Source organism: Ixodes scapularis, unplaced genomic scaffold (genome assembly GCF_016920785.2).
Source record: "Ixodes scapularis isolate PalLabHiFi unplaced genomic scaffold, ASM1692078v2 PGA_scaffold10__122_contigs__length_95168666, whole genome shotgun sequence".
NCBI lineage: Eukaryota > Metazoa > Arthropoda > Arachnida > Ixodida > Ixodidae > Ixodes > Ixodes scapularis.
The window spans coordinates 2,955,264-2,967,704 of record NW_024609836.1 but is presented as its reverse complement, the minus strand read 5'-3'; the positions used below and the strand labels follow the sequence as shown (position 1 = coordinate 2,967,704).

The following is a 12,441-nucleotide window of genomic DNA, read 5'->3' as shown; positions in this document are numbered from 1 at the left end:
GAACTCGAGACAAGCGCTGTGCGGGTTCAGCGTGCAGACATTGCCTTCTTTGCTGTAGCTCACTTCTCTTCACCAACTTCCTTTCGTGGCAGCTTTTTCACTTATTGGGGGTCCTCCTCGAAAGAAAGCCTACTGAGAGTAACCTGGGTAATCAATACTTTAACACAGCAGTCTTTTTTTGAGTTATGGAGGGATTCTTGTAGTAGCATATGATTTAAACAAGAACAGGAACAGGGTGTCTACCAAGTTGACATTTTCAAATTCCCAGAGTTTTCCAGGTTTTCCCTGAGTACTTCTGTGAAATTCCCTGAGTGACCCAGAACTTTGTTTTAGGTCAAGATGGGCTGACACAATGTCGCCAGATGCTGTCACTCTCTAAAAAGCATGTTATAAGATAAAAAAAAACGACATAATAGTTTTAATGGTAACGAGTAACTTTCATTAGATTCAAAAAGAAAACAGAACGGAGTGGTTAGTAAAAATCATAGCGAATAAAATATAAAAAGTTAAGCTGAAATTTACAAGACCCCCCCCCCCCCCCCCCCTGTGAGGTCATGTGACCTCGGGGGTGAGGGTCACAAGACCTCAGGTTACGCTGACGGCGACGCCGCTCAAGCCGGAAACGGACGCCTAAGAGCTGAGCTCTAAAAGAAAAATGGGAGTGATAACGAGGAAAGAAAAGGAAAACAAAGATAAGGCGTTCAAAGTGCGATTGCTCAACTTTTGTTGTCAACACACTCCACTTGACAAAATCTTCTTTTTTTTTTTTTTTGCTCATTTCATTTTGGGGCTAAAGAATGGACAGCGGTGTTGGGGGAAAGGAGCGCAGGCGACCATTTAAACAGCGGGCACTCCCTGCCCTCCCTACGTGTGCCCTTCCCCTTGTTTTTGCCATCCTCCACATTTTTGTTTTTATTCGTTTCTTTTTTATATATACAATTGCTTTTTCACTCCCCCCCCGCTCCCCGGCGTGCGGTGTGCTGGCTTGGCAGTCTGCCAGCCCCACAACCCGAGCTAAGTGCTCCCCTCCGGGGCAATCAGACCCCTGGAGAAGCGAAGGACTGAGAACGGCTGCGCCTGGCCCTGCTTCTGCTTCCTTCGCTACATTGAGTGTCCCCACCATGGGAGTTATGGATGTTCCATACAGAAAAACAATGTGATTTTCTAGGGGATGTTTGAACTGTTTCATATAAGTAAACAATAATTAGAAATACACGGGTGTGATATAACCGGGCTCAAGTGTACGTTTGGCCCATTCCATCGATATCTGAAGAATTTTGGACTCTGAGAGTCCATCTGTAACACTTCTAAAGATAAAAAATAAACTCCCCGACAGAAGCACAAATTCCCCGTGCTTTCCGTGCGATTTTCCAGACTATTCAAAATCCCCGAGAATTCCTGGTTTTGCCGGCTGGTAGACACCCTGAGGAATGTAGATGAACATGTAGCAGTCCTTATATTTCAGTTTAGAAAGCGCCATATTGCAACGACGTGCGGATGGCAACACCCGACGTCGCGCGACCACGGCAGAGACCAAATATGGCTTTTCCACGGCCATTGCTTTCAGGAGCGAGTGCTTCAGCTCACAAAGTAACTCCCGCCACGCAAAAACTTGGTTCTGTTTCACAGCACGACAGCATGGCTGGCCTGGTAAACAACACGCTACAGTTGGAGTGTCCGCACACGCCCGCGTGTGTCCGTGAAAAAATTGTAAAAAGATGCGAGACGAGACTTTCGAGACGACAAAAGCGCAAAACGAGAGACGGCGGGAAAAACCATGCAAGACCGCATGGACCATTGATACTTTGTGTCGGACGGCCTGGCCACTTATGCATGTTCAATTACGGTACTCAGTTTAGTTTCGGTTTGGAAAGGTGTCTGAAAGGTTTTTTTGGCGCAGGGTTGGTGCAGATTGCCCATGTTTCGGCAAAATGCAGCAGGATGTAGCAGGGTTCGCCCATTGGCGCAGTTTGGCGCAATTGGCGCAGCAATCACATCACTGCGATTTAATGATGTCATTTATCCGTCGATTTAGGGAAGTACTTTTGTGCTGCAGTTTGGAAGTCGCACATACACATATCGGCGGCCTCTGCAAGAAAAAAAAATTTAACAGAAACAAACCTTATTGTTTAAAACTACCTACCGTAAAATACCGGGCAAGCGCCCACTCAAAATTTAGAGATAATCGCAAAAAAATGGGGGATGGGCACTTGTTTAGTCATCGATTTTACATATTAATGTACTGTGCATATTTCCTCAGATCTTAGAAATCCGAATTAGGGAGATTATTTTGGAATGGGCGGATGCACGGTATTCTACGGTAAGCATAACAATGTGCAGTCATTATCTTTTTCATAAAATAAAAAAGCACACACCAATGGTGGTGCTAGTGGTGGTGATCATGATGAGTAGCCTTGTAGTTTCTGCCCCTCATGTAGAAAAAGAAGTCCACCATTACATGCACCTACGCCCGACAAACTAGAGCTCTTACGCGTCTGCAACAACAAAAATCGTTTTGTGCCTCGAGTGTAGTGCTGGAAGTGGTTGTGTTCTTCTTGGAACAATGAGTTGTGCACCGTGCAAAAGGAAAGTTCTGTCGCTCGACATCGAGGTGAAAATAACCGCTGAAGTGACGAATGGTCATAGCACATTTTCTCTTAGGGGCACAAGAAGATTTAAGCTAAAAGGGAGGGGGGGGGGGGTGACCAACTTACTCAAAGTGCCTCCAGGGTCAACTTTCTCATGGAAAAAAAACACATACACAAGCCCTTCTTAGGAGGAAACGTTAAGTTTTTGGTAAAATAGCAAACATTAGTCCACCAAAATCGATCTTGGCAGCGCTTCACCCCGTGACATCAAACCCTCCCTCAGGCAAAATGCCTCTTCCTTTCCTCTCCTCAAGCCTGATCCATAATTCTGCCCTCGAGAGTAATGTCAGCCAAATGTGCAAAAGAAAGAAACAAAAGATAGACATTCAGAGGGCAAAAATCTGATTCACACATTTCCTTTCATTGAGCTACGCTGTGTTGCATAGCATTCCCTCACAACACGCAGCGTGGCACTTGACTGCCACGGTAATCTGCAATTGCATTTTAGTGGGAGCGGTTGTAACGCAGTTGCTCAAAACGTAACCTCTGAATCAGGCACAGAAAGGGAATGCTACCAAGTTTTAAAGCAACAAGCGGAACAAGGCAAACAAATGCAAGCCCACTAAAAAGCTACCAGATTTTCCAGACTATAGTTTGTGCACTATATATATACGTCCGAAAGAAAGATGAAATTTAATGTGGCACGGACTAGCTACAGGTGAGGACTACGTGAGCATCTTTTTGCGCGAGATCTTTCATTGGAGTGAGCTGTAGAGAATTTTCGTTAATGACAGACTGTGTTAATGATGATTGATAAATGCTTCTTTGTGAGCTAATAAAGCACACAAAGCCCCAAGTGTGGACTAGAGCCACTCCATAAGCTACACTTCAGAGCAACGACACCTCAGCCACCTTGGTGCTCAAAATCATTGTTGCCAGTTTTTTTCAAGTTCTATCTGCAATACCAGCAAACCGTCTTCCATCCTCCAGAAATATTAAAGGGACACTGACAGGGCATTTATGCTCGCCGAGATTTTTAGTTGTACGTGACATATGAGAGCTCAACTACCCAGAACAAAATCTGCGGCTCGAAATTCGGTTTCTTTCCACCCGAAAACCGCCGATCAAGAACTGGCCGGTTCGAGTCTCGCTCACTCTCTTTTCCGCGGTCACGGGCCGTTTTCTAAGGTATCGATGCGACCACCAAATTTAATCAAAGTCGTGGGTCACTGAAGGCACACACTCAATATTAAAAATAGAAAAAAATATGAAACCCATTTTTTGTGGCTTCTAAAAAGCTGCAAATACGTTGATTGAAAAAAAAGTTGCACAAACAACCGGAAGCATTCTGTGCGTGCGTCGTTTCGCGTATCGTGGGACTCGCAGGGACGGCGATGGCAGCGGACGACGGGCGTGGGACCTCTATTTCAGAACTGTTGTTCGCGGTACTGGCGAATTCTGTCTACCTTTAAAAGAGAAATTTGGGACTAATCAAAAGAATTGGTATTCATCCCGTACGACACGCCCGACCACCAAACCGATTTGCACGAAGACGTCGCCGAGCCGTCGCTCCCTTCTCGTGGCTGAAGACATCGCTCGCGCAAACGGCAAGCACGACGTGTCTACATCGAGTTGAATATGCACGCGTACAATATCTTTACAAGGTGAGAATGTCGCCAATGCGTGGTGCATCCCGACTTCGACCCGGGAGTGCTTTTGCTAGAGGAAAATCGGCAGCAAACTTTCCAACTTACAGTTTATCGGCTGAATTATTACTAAGGAAAGAGATCCACCAGAGACGAGATGCCCCAGTAGCTCACAATAAATACAAAAAAAAAATGCCCCAGTAGCTCAGTGGGAAAGACGTCCGCTTCACACGCGGTAGGACCGGGTTCGAACCCCCGTGAATTTTTTTTTTTTTCAAACCTTTTTCGATGTTTACATATCGTTTTCTTTTTTTTACAATCATCACTGAAGAAACAAACAAAAAAAAATAACAAACAAATGTTGTGGACGATACTTCGCTGAATTAAACGGTATGGGATTTCCGTTTTGACACCCGCGAACTCAATGTAATCACTTTCCGCAAAATGCAAGGAGCATATAAATCGGGTAGCGTCCGCTTTCCGAGGTGCCCGTAAATGTTCTACAGGAATTGCAGCCAGCCATTGGTCCCGATCCCGTTGATCTTTCGGAAACTCTGTCGCACAATGCCACTTTTTTTTCGGATGCAGGACATGTGAGCCAGCTCTTCACGCAACATCTTGGGTTTATTCTTTTCGGACCCGATCATGGAAATTCACCACGGGCACTCACTACTCATCTCCAACTCCTCAATGTACAAAACAACTCATCTTGGAGTACAGAACAACGAGCGGAACAAACATAACTGCAAAAGAATTAATCGCACGGCAAGCAGTTCCCGCACGCCGCGTGTCGCGTCGTCTGCTACCGGAGAGGAGAAAAAAAAAAAAAAAAAAAACCCGCACGGTCGGGTGTAGCCACGTGACTTCCGCCAGCCACTCTCTTCTCTCCACTTCTCCGACCTCCGTCGGGTTTCGGCTTCGGTTTCGAGCAGTTGCGTCTTTTGGCTTTATTAAAGAAATACGCTACTCTGTTGCAAAATATTAATTGGGTAGTCCTCCGACACCATAATGAAGCACCTGGCAAAAAATAAAAAAACATTTTTTGGGGGGTGTCAGTGTCCCTTTAAACCAGTAAGCGACAAACCAGTGTTGCCGGAGTTCTCCGACACCATGCCTAAAGCTCAGGAAGATGCATTTTCAGGTTGCTTACCATCACCGGTTGTGCCCGCCCTGCTTTAAGCACCAAAATGGGGACGCCCACAAGAAAATTGCGGAACGAAGTGCCATACTCTAAGCGTTTAGTGACTCTAGCACAAACTATATAAGGGAAATTTTTTTTTGATCAGCCAAAATTTGTTTTAATTGACTATGGTCCAAACAACACAATACAGTCGCCGACCGATTTTTCAGACTTGGAGGGGACCCTGGAATTGTCCAAATAATCAAGCAGTCCGAAAAATCAATTTCAGCCCAAATATCAAATTTACTTGCATATGCCACTGTGTATTGGCCACTTTCCACTCGCTGGATGTCAAGTTTAAGTTCTCACGCAACTTCCGCTTTATATTGCTCACTTTTCACTTGTTTGTTGATCAGGTTGATCATGGTGCTGCGCTTTGTCGGCGCCTTCGTTGGCACAAACAGGAAAGTTGAAATGGGTGCCATTTGGTACTATTTGTAGACGTTTAGTCCACCAAGCTCGCTTCAATACTAAGCCTATCGGTAAAAATCCTTTGCGCTCAAAGACCACGAAAAACGGCAGACAGCTGCTCTTCTCACGATCGCAATGGTAAAACCAAGACCATGAGAAGTGCTGAATAAGAATGGCCAGACAGCGGCCATGTTGGCTACAGTGGGACCGAAAATCCCAACCATAGCCTCAACCCAGCTTGTTTATTGCATAGGACGTGATCTCGAGGCCTGCAGGGCAAAATCAAAACAACTCAAATGGCAACAACTAAGCTCGCCGTGCTATCACTGCAACAAGCCATTATGTCCGAAATATCAAACAAAAAGCTTCATGGCGTCCGAAATTTCGGTCAATGCTATACCTTAACTCTACGGGGTGAGTAACGGTTCAGCGAAAACGTCCAAAGAATCGGTTGTTGACTGTAGTGCCTAGATGCCACCAGGAACTGACCTTCAGGGTGACTTGGGTGGTCTCGAGGTACCTCTGCAGGCTCTCCAGGATGTGCTCCAGCAGCCAGATGATGGAGGGCTTCTCCGAGTGGCGGGCGCCCACCAGGGCCGGCCACAGCTGGCCCAGGGCCTCCCAGTCCCCCACCGTCAGGAAGTGACGCTGCTTCTTGCCCAGCACCACAAACAGGGCACCCTAAAAAAAGGTCACCGGGTCAAGGTCGGCACCCTTTCGGGCACTCGCCACGCCATTGGCCCAGCCCGTACCGACAGAAGCGACGAAACCAATGGAATGTTGAATGCATGATGCCAGCGGTGGAAAGTGAATCTATACACCCTCTTTTCTGTAAGGTACCAGAAGGAGATGCCATCACATTCTACATCCTCGCAAGCTTCCGGTCGACTGATGGGACAAACATACCCTACTGTAGCAACGCGTCTTGCAACGTCCACAAAATATTAAATTGCCAATTTTCGAGGTGCTAAGCTACGGCATCAATTAGTAAAAGATTTGCGGGAAATTTTTTGTTATTCCCGTAATATGTCCTATCGTCTCTTACGTGTTGAATGACACGGCATACGGACTTTGCCGTATCTCCAACATGATCAGTTTTGTACCCATTCGTCACCCTAGAAATTGTGACATAAACAGGTTCGGTAGGCCGGCCAACACTGAGCGACAGGAAGTTGCTTGGGATGCAGGAGACGGGTTGTGTTTGCAAACATGAAAAGGGTCCATGGTGCTTTTTACGGCGAACATAAAGTTTGCAAAAAAAGTAGGGATGGGCGAATATTCAGTTATCCCGTATGAATAGTCCATCGAAATTCCTGTTCTATTCGACATTCGCTTCAAATCGAAATTAAGTATTTGACAATATCGGAATACTCGACAATATAGGATTATTCAACCTTTCCAAATACTCTGGTTTGGATTTCTCGCCAAGTGGCGCAAGTTTCCGAATATTTTGTGCTTCCGAACTCAGTACACTTGAAATTAACAATTAGAGTACTTCTAATACCGAATAAGGGCAAATATAAAACTATAGTTTAAACATACCTTGTGGAATTTGTTGCTTGTACTATTCAGAATTATTTAGCCAAATTCCCTATTTGCTTCTAATTCGACTCAAAATTCTCTATTTGCCCATGCCTAGAAAAAAGATTCGAAAAAAGTTCTTCTTCGCTGCCCGTGGGAGCGGTGCTGCCAGTGCCACTAAAATCGCCCTCCTCTCGTATCTGCTCGCAAGCGGGCAACGGAAAAGGACCCTTTTCGAGCAATACTCTTCCGTGGAGCTTCTCAACTGACAGATCCAAGAATGTTGGTGCACAGGAGACCAACAACAAGGCACTGCTGCATGCCAAGGGCTTTGAAACATGGAAGACTTTTAATTAAAACTGCCCAATCCCAGAATTTTACCCGTCAGTTTGTCCGTTCCTGCATTTCCTCGCCAAATTTAGTGTGAAAAAAATGCAATGCCACCAGATGCTTGCACGACATCACAGCATCACGTCATACCATGACTTGATCTGATGACATCCATTTCCCCACTAAATTTAAAGGCAAAATGAAGCAGCCTGTCTCGACACAAAACTAAATTTTTCTGCCAAATTAGGAAACAATCTGTTCTTTTTCATTCCGTGAAACGACCATTTAATGTCTTCTCAATAAATTTAAACGATCGCTCCTTAAAAAGTGAATTCCATGCATTAATGGGACACAGAGTATTTTTGCTCGCCAAAGTTCATATTTGTACGTGACATAACATACGTGACATACATACGTGACATAAAAACCCAGAACACAATTTGCGGCTCGAAATTAATTTTCTTTCCGCCTGAAAACCGTCGATCGAGAACTGGCCAGTTTGAGTGGCGTTCACTCTCTTCTCCGACGTCACGAGTTGCTTTTTATGGTTTAGACACAACCACCAAATGTAATCAAAGTTGTGGGTCATTGAAGGCACACGCACAATATTAAAAATAGAAAACAAATACGATACCTATTTTTTTTGTGGCTCCTAAAAAGGTGCAAATACGTTCGTTGGAAAAAAAAAAAGGTATAGAGCCACGTGACTTCCGGTATCTTTCTCCGGTTTCGGTTTTGAGCAATTGCATTTTTTTTTCTTTATTAAAAACATACGCGACACTGTAGCAAAATACTGACTGGATTGTTTTCTGAAGCTATAATAAATTGCCTGGCAAAAAATAAAAATTAATTTTGGGGGATGTCAATGTCCCTTTAAGGGACTCTGGAGATAAAGTTTACCGGTAATTCTTTTTGAAATACCAGACGCATGAGGGCCCAGCAACCGAGAAACAATCTACGCGGCTAGGAAACTCCCAAGTCGAGCGACTCGAGAGCCAAGGAGGAGGCGGCCCGAACCTTGAGCTGTTCGTGGATGACTCCCTCCTTGGCCGTCAGCATGTGCACAACTCCCTTCATCAGCAGCCGGTGCGATCCCTGGAAGCTGTGCACACACTTGCCCAGGGCCTCTTGAGCTTGAGTGCGCACCTGCGGGGGGTGCAAACCATTTCTCTAGACACCGCCTTCTGTGGGAGTTTGGCCAGTACCATCTAGAAGACACGAGGTCATTGGTAGTGTATCCCCGACCCGCCCCAAGCGGCAGAGTCTCCCGGACACTGTCAGACGCGTCCGTCTTGGCATCGTAGTGTGCCGAGATGCCGCAAGGCTCATGCCTCGTGGTTGAAGAAAATGGCGGCACAGCACTCGTTTGTGGCACGTATGCTTGTACAAGAATAGTTGTCAGCATGAGTAAGAAACGTGAAATGCAGATTTTATCGAGGGGCTCTAATTTCACTACCTCATTCTACCCAAGACCCGCACTGCCGATGCCTCTGAAGTTTCCAAAGGTGCCATGTCGTGCTAGCTTTAGCCTGTAGCAGGGTATAGGTTGCTCTTGTTGCCTTGTCCAGAGTGCTGCGTGTCACACGACGGTGAGTGACCAATGGCTTTACAGTACTGGGAACCTGCCACTGGAGTCGACGATGCCACTCTCTCTCTGAATCAGGTTGTACTGTAATCCACGGTAACTCCTTAACGCCACGCAATGTACCCGGAATAACCGGTAAAACATGGTACGACTGGGTTGAGTTAGAACTCTGTGCGGTCTCCACCAATACGAAAGACCCATTTGACGGGGCCATTTTAGGCGGCTCTTCCGGATTTGCATATGCCAGGTGCACGTTGCTCGAGGTGAAGCAATAGATGAGGCTTTGCTCTACGAACCCGTTTACAACCAACTCTCCAACGTGATCATTAGTTGAATACATCGGCTAGTTTGTTATATCGAAACTGGCATATAATATCATATTTGAAAGCCAGAAGTTTGAAATACAACGTTTTGTCATTAAATGTGCAGAAGACGCTCGCGGATAGATTCTCCAATGTACAGCAAAAATAACATTCAATTCAAGAAAATGTAACTGATAATGTGCTAGGGAGGAATAGAATAAACGAGAAGAAATTCTAATTCAACTGTTTCATCCGCTAAGACGCCCACGAGGTTGGGGCACCTAGACTTGCCCAAACTAAGATAGAAACCGCTTACCTTTTCCTCGAGAAGCTCTGCGAGAGGCACGCCAATAACAGGCGCACAGGCACCGGTGCTTTACATCTATGGCTGGCAGAACAGCAGGCATGTTTTTGAAGGCTATTTTCCTTCCTCTACGCCACAATCAAAACGAAACCAGCAAAACCGTACAGCTATCCTATCATAGGATGAGACAAACAAATTCTATCACGACCTGTGAGCGTCCAAGTACGGAACGGAAGCGCGCATAAGGATGCCTTCAAGAAATGCTCTCGATGACACGCCTTGACCTTGCTTTTGAAGTGCTGGGTCACTCTTTTAAACCGGAAGCTTTATACGGCCATTACACTCATGAGCTGCCTAAGCGTAAAATATGTAGGTCGGCCTATCCATAACCGTAAAACAACCTTTAAAAAAACGGCAACCGGTGCTAGCCATGCAACTCCGGACACCGGTGTGGAAGCCAAGTGCACTGCTGACCGAGCTATGGACCCAGCACATAGGAACGGGAGGAGCAAAAGCAGGTGGTGTCAAAAAGCATGCAAAATGGAGAGGGGTGGAAAGGGCAAGAAAGAGGAGCAGAAACAGGTGGTGTAGGAAGAGCCTGTAAAGCGAGGAGTGGAAAGTACAGGAAAGCACGCTTCCTTTCTCTCGGTGACCCAGAAAATTCAGTGTAAAGGCTTTGTATCTGGGTGATGCTGAAAGAAAACGCACGCAGCGTCACAAAAAGACAATGGTGTGAGGTAATCTGTTCCCATAGAAAACCCTGCCTTAGGCACCACCCAAACTAAAAGCACAACCCACCCTAAAGCGATACTGCATTTAAATGCATTTGGCAGATTGACCAAACATGCACCAAATTTTTGGTTTCCAGCTTGTGCTTAGTAACACTTTTCTTTCTTTTTTAAATGGGACAGTTATTTTTGCATTTTTAAGGGCCATATTTTTATTTCAGATTTCGATATTGCCTTTAGGCTGTTTATTAAACGCAAACTCAACTCTGTTATGTCACGGTGCGGTGGTGGTGCGTCGAGCGCAGTTTCGGTCTGGGGCTGTGGGCGGAAGTCACCATGCGAGATGTGCATGCTTGCGTTGTTTTGAAATAAACCAGACAAAAACCTGCCTTCTCGTCAAAACGCCGCAACTGGGGCTGTATCAAAAGAGTCAAGAAAGGTTTGAAGGTCAGTTTTCATGTGCTCGGTTCATCCGAGAATGTGGATATATGCCGTGAAAAGGGAAAACCAGACGCTGTCGGACCACGATTGCTTGGCGGGAAGCACTTTGGGTTGAGTTCACAGATATTTTTTATTGCCCACCCCGTTTTTTGGCTAAATATCTGTAATATTGATACGAAGAGGAGAAAGAAGTTTGAGCTCGGCTGTTGGGGAAAGGAGGGAAAGCAGCAGCGTTTCTGGGATTTCGCAGGACTGCCATCTTTCAGCCTCTCGTTCATTGTAAAATATAGTATGCCATAATCACTGCAACAATATAAAAACTTTGAAACATTGACCCCCCCCCCCCCCTTCATTGCACGATATCGGCTCCCGTGGCATGCAAGTTTGTAGCCGGTTTCGGCGTGTTTATCACACCATGAAACACGAATCTGCTGCATCTGCAGTGTGCAATATCCTTTCCCGTGACATGGGAGTTCGTAGTGAATTCCTGCGCGTTTATATCGTGAAACGCGAATTTGCCATGTCCACAATATGTGGTATCGGTTCACGTGTCACGTGGCTTGTAGCCAAGTGCCCCCCGAGCTAAACATCAAGTTTTGCCGTCTCGTCCTCAAAGGTAGCCCACCTCATGTTTTTCAACATTCCTCTCTTCATTTTGTGTAGCTGCCTTACGCGATTTTAAGGTAGACAGTAATTCGCTCTGTCTGGGTTCGTTATAAACGAGTGCGACTGTAATATGTCTCTTAAAATAAAATGCCTCTGGCCAAAGTGCATTAGCATCACCACATAAACTGCCTCCAAAAACGGGCCTTTCCCAGTGAGGGAAACAGCATATGGCGTAGCCGATCCCTTAAATTCTAAGGGCCTAATTTTAAGTTACAGCACAAAACCTACTTTAATTGTGCTAAAAGCATCCTTACCATTTCTGAGCTGAAAGCCACTAAGTGGCCACACTTTTTTAATGGCTTTCCAAGATCCCCAGCGAAGAGAGCGGGTTTCTCTGTCCTCTACCCGACCCCTCCCCCCATTGACCTTGTGAAGTAAAGGGCAACAAAACGCCCCCGCCACCTGCCTCGCTGTAGTGGCTTGTGGAGAGATCAAAGAGGTCCTTCATGATGTCTTGGTGCACCTCCGTGAACCACGTCAGGTGGCGGCACAGCACCCGCATCTGTCGGAGCACGTGGAAGAAACGCCAGTGAGAAACCAACCGTGAAATGCTCAAGACAGCTTAATCCCACCTCATGCTGGAGCTGCGTCCGGTCCACCAGGAGGGCTCGAATGTGCTGCTTGTGCCTCGACAGCTGGAAAGTGCAAACATGACTCGGCATAAGGCTGTGGGTCTGAAACGTCTTCAGATGAAAAGACGCGCCCGCTTACGCTGGTTTGATCTTAAATATGGTTTGCA

The 12,441-nt window shown here is 46.0% G+C and overlaps 1 protein-coding gene across 1 annotated transcript in view; it reads right to left on the bottom strand.

Annotated features, from left to right (window-relative positions):
• The window catches only part of LOC8035578 (proteasome activator complex subunit 4A), a 166,525-nt gene that overhangs the window by 88,217 nt on the left and 65,867 nt on the right, over positions 1-12,441 (bottom strand). Inside the window, exons 25-28 of the mRNA XM_002399761.4 lie at positions 12,275-12,337; positions 12,109-12,204; positions 8,694-8,822; positions 6,315-6,506 (exon numbers count right to left, since the gene is read on the bottom strand). Of these exons, the coding sequence (XP_002399804.3) occupies positions 6,315-6,506; positions 8,694-8,822; positions 12,109-12,204; positions 12,275-12,337 (480 nt within the window). The remainder of the gene's footprint in view (positions 1-6,314; positions 6,507-8,693; positions 8,823-12,108; positions 12,205-12,274; positions 12,338-12,441) is intronic.